Here is an 8,975-nt window from a genome sequence, read left to right as displayed (position 1 = left end):
TGATCCACCCACCTCGGCCTCCCAAAGTGCTGGGATTACAGGCGTGAGCCACCGCACCCGGCCGAAACCCCGTTTCTACTAAAAATACAAAAAATTAGCCGGGTGTGGGGCAGGATGCCTGTAATCCCAGCTATTCTGGAGGCTGAGGCAGGAGAATCACCTGAACCCAACAGGCAGAGGTTCCAGTGAGCCAAAATCGCACCACTGCACTCCAGACTGGGTGACAATGTGAGACTCCATCTAAAAAAAAAAAAAAAAATCGATGAATTGATATTTCTCCAAAGATATACAAACGATACATAAGTACACAAAAAAGTGCTCAACAACACTTTTTTACGTGCTCTAAAAAAAAGGTTCATGGATGAATCTTTATGATTTGTATATCTCTGGAGAAATATCTATTCAAGTCCTTTGCATGTCAAACGATAATAAGATACTACTTCACATCTATTAGGATAGCTATGATACATTTTTTAAAAAGTGTTGGCAAGGATATGGAGTAACTGGAACCTTTGGGTACTGCTGGTGGGAATGTATAGCCACTGTCGAAGACAGTATGGTAGTTTGCTCAAAAAATTAAAAATATAATTGCCATGTGATCTAGCAACTCCATTTCTGGGTATATATTACAAAGAACTGAAAGCAAGGTCTTAAAGAGATATTTGTCTTTAAACATTTTTTTTCCTTAAGACTTTAGGCAAAAAGATGAAAGGGTATTTGTACATCTATGTTCACAGCAGTATTACTCACAATAGCTAAAACATGAAAGCAACCCAAGAGTCCATCAACAGATGAATGGATAAGCAAAATGTAGTACATACACTCAATGAAATAAATATATTCAGCCTTAAAATGAAAGGAAATTCTGACATTTGCTACAACATGGATGAACCTTGATGACATTACATTAGGTGAAACAAGCCGGTAACAAAGAGACAAAAACTACTATGATTCCATTTATAGGAGGTACTTAAAGTAGTTAAAACAGAGATAGAAAGTAGAATGGTGGGTGCCAGGGTTTGGGGAGGGAGAATGGAAATTTATTTTTTGGCCAGGTGCGGTGGCTCATGCCTGTAATCCCAGCACTTTGGGGGCCAAGGTGGGCAGATCACTTGAGGTCAGGAGTTTGAGACCAGCCTTGCCAACATGGTGAAAACCCATCTCTACTAAAAAAACACAAAAATTAGTCAGGTGTGGTGGTGGGTGCCTGTGATCCCAGCAACTTGGGAGGCTGAGGTTTGAGAATCGCTAGAACCTGGGAGGTGGAGGTTGCAGAGAGCTGAGATCATGCCACTGTACTCCAGCCTGGGTGAGACAGCGAGAAGTCTCAATTGGTCTCAAATTTAAAAAAAAACAAATTAGATGGAGGGTTGTGATGGTTGCACAACATTATGTATTTAGTACCACTGACCAGTACAATTAAGAATGGCTAAGGTGCTAAATTTTATGTTGTGTGTGTTTTACAATTAAAAAACTGGAGGCCAACATGGTGAAACCCTGTTTCTACTAAAAATATAAAAATTATCCAGGCGTGGCAGTACACGCCTGTAGTCCCAGCTACTCAGGAGGCTGAGGCAGGAGAATTGGGTGAACCCAGGAGCAAGAGGCTGCAGTGAGACCAGATCATGCCACTGCACTACAGCCTGGGTGACAGAGTGAGACTCCATCTCAAACAACTAAAATAAAATAGGTCAGACGCAGTGGTTCATGCCCGTAATCCCAGCACTTTGGGAGGCCAAGGCGGATGGATCAAGAGGTCAGGAGTTTGAGACCAGCCTGGCCAACATAGTGAAACCCCATCTCTACTAAAAATACAACAATAAAAATTAGCTGGGCGTGGTGGTGAGAACCTGCAATCCCAGCTACTTGGGAGGCTAAGGCAGGAGAATCGCTTGAACCCAGGAGTCGGAAGTTGCAGTAAGCTGAGATCACGCCACTGCACTCCAGCCCAGGTGACAGTGTGAGACTCTGTCTCAAAAATAAATAAATAAAACAGAAGGGAAAAAAATTGGAAAAAGGACAAAAAGAAAAAGAAGTCATGGAGGCCAGAAGGCAGTGGGATGATACACAAAAAATGCTGAAAGGAAAAGACTGTCAAAGTAACTTTTTTTTTTTTTTTTTTTTAAAAGAGATGGGGTCTCCCTGTGTTGCCCAGGTTGGTATCAGACTCTTGGGCCCAAGTGATCCTCCTGCCTTGGCCTCTCAAAGTGTTGGGATTATAGGCATGATCCACTGCATCTGGGCCAACAGTCTTATTTAAATGTATCTTTTCGGCCAGGCACGGTGGTGCCTCATGCCAGTAATATCAGCACTTTGGGAGGCCAAGGCAGGTAGATCACTTGAGATTAGGAGTTTGAGACCAGCCTGGCCAACATGGTGAAACCCTGTCTCTACTAAAAATACAAAAATTAGCTGGTTATGGTGGGGGGCACCTGTAATCCAAGTTACTTGGGAGGCTGAGGCAGGACAATCTCTTGAGCCTAGGAAGGCGGAGGTTGCAATGAGCTGAGATTGTGCCACTGAACTCCAGCCTGGGTGACAGAGCAAGACTCTGTCTCAAAATAAAAAAAAAGTAATAAATAAATAAATAAATAAATGCATCTTTTTAAACTTCAAGCATACCAGCTAGTTTCCATATCCTAGAAGTCGATGAAGAAATTCATATTTGCCCCTTACAATAGTCTTCATTATTTTGCAAATGTTAGTTATATTTTCTACAAGCATTCTTTTTTCTAAATGTCAAAGTTTCTAAACTTTTTAGCCTATTTTATAGGGAGACTCAAACTCATTGCCACTGCCTCCAAATATCTTTAGGCACTTTCATTGCTCTGTATTTGATTTTCTCCAGTCATGGCTATGACTTTTTCAAAGTAGAGTTAACAGAACCATAATTTTGTACAAAGTTGTCCTGCTACCAAATAACCTTAAAACTGCCTTGTCTTGTCAGACCTCAGTGAGAATACTGAGCTGATGACTTCAGTGTCCTTTTGTGTTGTAACTATAACTGATGGCTTGTAGTCTCTCCTTTTCAGAACAGCCTAGTGGTAATGACAGTGGTCCCTGAAGCCAGATTGCCTCAATTCAGCTCACATACTAGCTGGTTAAGTTGACCCTGACAACCTAACCTATCTATGCCTAGTTTTCTTTGTTTAGAAAATGGCAATAAAGGTGTCTATCTCATAGAATTATTGTTGGGCCTGAATGAGTTAATGCGTGAAAAGTACTTATATCAATGCCTGACCCATAATGAGCACTCAACAAATGCTACTTTAATTATCAACATAAAAGTTTGAACTACTTTTCCCTAGATGCATTACTTTATGCTGAATGCACTGGGGTGGTCTGTTGGCTCACTCACTCACAACCCTGTCCACGTATTTTTCTTCAGTTATATCTACTGGCTTAACAATAATTTTCTCTCTGAGAATTAAGTGCCATTGCGAATGTAAAAATTTCACTACATCATTCGCCTTCCAAGTCACTGACCCAAAAAATGTTAAATATAGCCATCCCCAGGGCAAATGTCTAGAAATTCCATTCTTTAGACTTCTATATTCAGCTTCCTATCACTAAGTCAATTCTTTCCAATCTCCCCATGAAGAATGGGATTTTTGTTTTGTTCACTTACATTTCCCAAACTCTGAGAACCACACCCACCACATGGCAGGTACTCAGTTAAGTAGCTAATATGTGGAGGAACTTAACATATCCTGGTGATCCAAATTGTTAAATAACCATAGGAATGTAAATGCTACCAATTTTTTTCTTTTTAATTAATTTTGTTTTTCTCTTATTTTTAAAATGCAGTTTCCCTAAGAGCAATGTTTTAACTTTAAAAGATTAGATCTTTAACAAATTACTAAAAATTAGAAAAAAAATCAGATCCACCATCTGTACTTTGTTCATACAGTTGTTAATTCCTCAAAGAAATTTAGATTAGTCAAATTATAAAGAAAATGTACAGTATTTCATTAGTTAAGTTTATTGTTATCTTTTAAATGAATAGTCTTCCCTTGGTATTTGTGGGGGGTTGGTTCCAGAACACCCTGCAGATACCACAATCTGGTCAAGTCACTTATATAAAATGGCAGAGTATCTGCATATAACCTACACACATCCTCTCCTTCATATACTTTAAATCATCTCTAGATTAATTATAATACAATTTAAATTGCTATATAAATAGGTATTATACGATTTTTTCTGGTCTTTTTTTGTATCATTATTTTTTATTATTTTTCCCCCCCAAGCATTTTCTTTTTTTTTTTTTTTTTTGATCTGGAGTTCATCTCTTGTTGCCCAGGCTGAAGTGAAATGGCGTGATCTCAGCTAGCAACCTCCATCTCCTGGCTTCAAGCAATTCTCCTGCCTCAGCCTCCCAAGTAGCTGGGATTACAGGTGCCCACCACCGTGCCTGGCTAATTTTTAGTAGAGACAGGGTTTCACCATGTTGGCCAGTCTAGTCTTGAACTCCTGACCTCACCTCAGATGATCTGCCTGCCTTGGCCTCCCAAAGTGCTGGGATTACAGGCATGAGCCACTATGCCCAGCCTCCAGTATTTTCAATCCAAGGTTGGCTGAATCCATGAATGGAGAATATCCAGGTATGGAGGGCTGATTATACATAACCATACATGGAATGAAATATAATTCATCACTTTAGAGATCCTCAAAGGGGCTCTGAAACTGTTCTCCATGGTGAAATGTCACACTGCAATATGGCCACTGACACCCAAATTCTGCAAATCAAAGGTGAACATCCCAGGCATTTACTACTCTTAATCTAGTACTTCTGAATTTGTTAGCTGCAAAGACAAGCATGTAGAAGCTTTTTAAAGGTCCTTGGTAAAGATCAGTACTGATGTATCACTCAGTCTCCTTTTCATTTAAGGACCTTCTGCATATTAATCATGAAATTAGAGGTAACATTGCAGTTTCTTTTCTCCTTTTACATGTTACAAAACATTTCTGGATTTTTTTTTCTGGCTAATTTCTAGTTTGCACTATGTTTGCTGCATTTTGTATTTCTGAGTGGGGGTGAATTCATTAAAGAAGCAGCCTATATTGCAGTATTTAAGAACTGTAGGCCGGGCGCGGTGGCTCCAGCACTTTGGGAGGCCGAGGCGGGTGGATCACGAGGTCAAGAGATCGAGATCATCCTGGTCAACACGGTGAAACCCCGTCTCTATTAAAAATACAAAAAATTAGCTGGGCATGGTGGCGCGTGCCTATAATCCCAGCTACTCAGGAGGCTGAGGCAGGAGAATTGCCTGAACCCAGGAGGCGGAGGTTGCGGAGAGCCGAGATCGCGCCATTGCACTCCAGCCTGGGTAACAAGAGCGAAACTCCGTCAAAAAAAAAAAAAAAAAAGAACTGTAGCCATGGCTCGTGAAAGACTAGACCCTGGAAATGGAAGGCCACCAGGAGCTCAGGGAATTATTGTCAGCTCTGTCTTTTGGGAGCTACTCGGTTTCTCTAACTGCTTTGTGCTTTGATCTCTTTCTCTAGAGCAGCTTTTACTCTTCAGTACACAGGCCAAACATGGTTGCTCTAGTTCAAGAAACCAGTGAGAAACTCTACTACGCTTTCCGAATAATCGGATTTCTTCTAAGGTATAGGATCTCTAACATACTGCATATTAGGATTTCATTTCCAGGACTGATCCTAAAGCAAAATGGAATTCCACTATATTATCTTTTTTTTTTTTTTTTTTTGAGACAGAGTTTCACCCTATAGCCAAGGCTGCAGTACCATGGCATGATCTTGGCTCACTGCAACCTCCGCCTCCCAGGTTTAAGCAATTCTTGTGCCTCAGCCTCGTGAGTAGCTGAGACTACAGATGCGTGCCACTATGCCCAGCTAACTTTTTGTATTCTTAGTAGAGATGGGGTTTCACCATGTTGCCCAGGCTGGTCTTGAACTCTTGAGCTCAGGCAATCTGCCTGCCTTGACCTCCCAAAGTGCTAGGATTACATGCGTGAGCCACCATGCCTGGCCCCAAATAAGATCTTTTAAAAATAAAGTTTCACTTACCTAGAATTCAGCCATTACATAAATGATACCTAACCCATCAGGTAGAGGAAGAGAGAAGGGAGGAAGGAGAGAATAAAGGGGAGGGATTAGCTGAGAAACCTAACCTTGCAATCATAAGTTCTGATTTACACAGAGAACCTGCTTGCTACAGTAAGGAGGAAAACACCAGCAGTTAAAAGATAGAATTTTTTTCAAATGCATGCTAGAATTTGTGTTCTCAATAGTACTTAAAGATGCATTAATCATAGCTAAGAGGATAAAGAATTTATGACTAGATGGCTCCTTAAAGAGGTTCTAGCCTCCACGCTTATTTGATAGCTGAAGAGTTAAACACTTGCCCCAAGTCAGTTAGTGAGGGTCAGTGCCCAAATCAGACCTCCTGTCTCCTGACTCGAGAGCCAGTGACCTCCTCCATCATGCCAGAAAACCTTTCATTCCAGGAGCATTAATTCTGACAAAGATGGTAGCCTTACCGAGGGGCATAATGGAGAGGTATTTGCCTCGAAACTTGCTGGTGATTTTGATTTCCTGACGCAATGTCCAGCCATTTTTGGACTCAGCATGGTGTGCGGCAGCAGGGGGATGATGACTCACCTTGAAGAAATCAGGTTCAAATTAAGAGGGCAGAAAGGAGAAGGAAAAGATACTGCCTATTAATTGGTGAGAAACACCCAAAATTCACACTTGACATTTTTACACCCACAACAGAAGGCGAATCCCAGAACCTTCAGGGTCTCCAATGCTGAAGTTCTGAAGAAAAAGAATGAAACCTGAGATGACAGGGACTAGAATTTCTGCAAACGTTAAGACCCAGGACATTAAACAAAAATCATCTCTTTCTTCAGAAAGAAAATTTGTTATGGTCCTGAGGTTCCTTTACCTGCTCACAGAGAGATCGGTACCCATTTTCCTCTAATCGGTCCAGCTCAAAGGTCTCTCCAAGCAGTGGGTTGAATGGCTTACTGGTGCGGAAGACAGTAGTGGAGTAGGAGGACACGGTGAAAGCTGCAACATAACAAAGCTGTTCTAGAGAATTCTCACATTTTGCAGCTCGGTCTAACAGCTCATGGTATTCCAGATCTTCAGTAAGGCGCTGAAGCATGGACAAGGGCTCATTAAAGTTCACCTGTAAGGAAAAGAACAGACATAAAAACTCTGCCCACTCATCTATAAGAGACAGTTTAATTTTTTTGCAGTTGAGGAAATAAATCACTGGGAAAAGAGGACTTTGCTCAGTTGAGCAGCTCTAATATTTAACCCACAAGCAAACCATTCTCCTTGTCAACTGTTCATGTCTGCTGAGTGGCAGAAATCACTGTTTTCATTTCACTAACTGTAAGCTCTTTGAGATGGAAACCATGTCCCTTCTGTTGAGAGCTACGTACCCAAGATGCATCAGTGCCTGGCCCACAGAAGACCATCATCAAATAGGTGTTGGATAAATAAGTTAAAAAAAAAATATATGGCCTTCGCGGTGGCTCATGCCTATAATCCCAGCACTTTGGGAGGCCAAGGCGGGTGGATTACGAGATCAAGAGATCGAGACCATCCTGGTCAACATGTTGAAACTCCGTTTCTACTAAAAATACAAAAATTAGCTGGGCATGGTGGTGCACACCTGTAGTACCAGCTACTCGGGAGGCTGAGGCAGAATTGCTTGAACCCAGAAGGTGGAGGTTGCGGTGAGCCAAGATCGTGCCATTGCACTCCAGCCTGGGTAACAAGAGCGAAACTCTGTCTCAAATAAAATAAAATAAAATAAAATAAAATAAAAAAAAAAGAAACGTAACATATTTTAGCACAAGTTACCCAGAGAGGAAGTCAGGTATTTAAAATTCTTGAAGAATGAAAGAAACAGTAGTAAATTATAAGTACAGCTGTATCCTGACTAGTTATAAAAGTTGGCTTCCTCCCTGGACAAAGCAACTGCCAAGTTCAGTTCTCCATCAGGCCAGGATTCTGATTTCTTCTCTGAGGGTGGATAATTGTGTTTCTGGAAGTGAAGTGCTTATGATGGGGGTTGTGAGGGGGCTGTGCATGCTCTTACCTTTCCAATTTTGAAGCCAGCTTCGGGCAAACAAGTACTGGACGAAGCAAGCCTATGTGTGTATATGTGTGTGTAGGAGGGGGAGGGTTGGGGGCTGCTGTTGGGGGAGACATTCATTCATTCATTTATTCACTTACTCATTCCACAAATATTTATGGAGTACCCATGTGTACCAGACCCTTTGCTACCCACTGGGTACAGAGAAGTGAACAAGAGAAGCTGACTATTTTGGGGAGTGGAGGGGTAGAGAGCGAGAAACATGAGTCTCACTCTGTCACTCACGCTGGAGTGCGGTGGCACAATCTTGGCTCACCACAACCTTCGCCTCTCAGATTCAAGCAATTCTCCTGCCTCAGCCTCCAGAGTAGCTGGGACTACAGGCACATGCCACCAGGTCTGACTAGTTTTTTGGGTATTTTTTAGTAGAGACGGGGTTTTACCGTGTTAGCCAGGATGGTCTTGATCTACCAACCTCATGATCTGCCCGCCTCGGCCTCCCAAAGTGCTGGGATTACAGGCATGAGCCACCACGCCTGGCCAACTATTTGACATTTTGATTGATTTTGCTATGTTAAAAATTTGCTATAAAACAAGTCAGCTTCCATCAAGCTTTAGTCCATGAAGCTTATTTAATCAACAATATAGATGAACAAGTCTAACAATTATTAGCCTGAGTTCTAAGTCCAGATAACAAAAGAAGAAAGAAAAAAAAAATCCTTTCTAGTGAATGCTCTCGTCTTAAGCAATACTTTAGTTAAAGAAACAAACAAAAACAACATTTTTCCTTCTGATAGCCCACCTCTTCTGGCATTTTTGTTCACCCTCCTACCCACCAATCTCTGAGCTACATATTACCTTAATATTTGCTATTCTCCCTCAGTTGTGAAATTAACAT

General features: G+C 41.4%; 1 protein-coding gene across 1 annotated transcript in view; it reads right to left on the bottom strand.

Moving 5' to 3' along the window:
• The window catches only part of OSBP (oxysterol binding protein), a 47,840-nt gene that overhangs the window by 14,971 nt on the left and 23,894 nt on the right, over window positions 1-8,975 (bottom strand). The window contains exons 8-9 of the mRNA XM_032283322.1: window positions 6,914-7,159; window positions 6,507-6,627 (exon numbers count right to left, since the gene is read on the bottom strand). Coding sequence (XP_032139213.1) covers window positions 6,507-6,627; window positions 6,914-7,159 — 367 coding nt within the window. The remainder of the gene's footprint in view (window positions 1-6,506; window positions 6,628-6,913; window positions 7,160-8,975) is intronic.

This window comes from Sapajus apella, unplaced genomic scaffold (genome assembly GCF_009761245.1).
Source record: "Sapajus apella isolate SASKATOON/1434 unplaced genomic scaffold, GSC_monkey_1.0 scaffold14, whole genome shotgun sequence".
Taxonomy (NCBI): domain Eukaryota; kingdom Metazoa; phylum Chordata; class Mammalia; order Primates; family Cebidae; genus Sapajus; species Sapajus apella.
The sequence above is the reverse complement of the archived record's forward strand: the minus strand, read 5'-3'. Positions and strand labels throughout refer to the sequence as shown.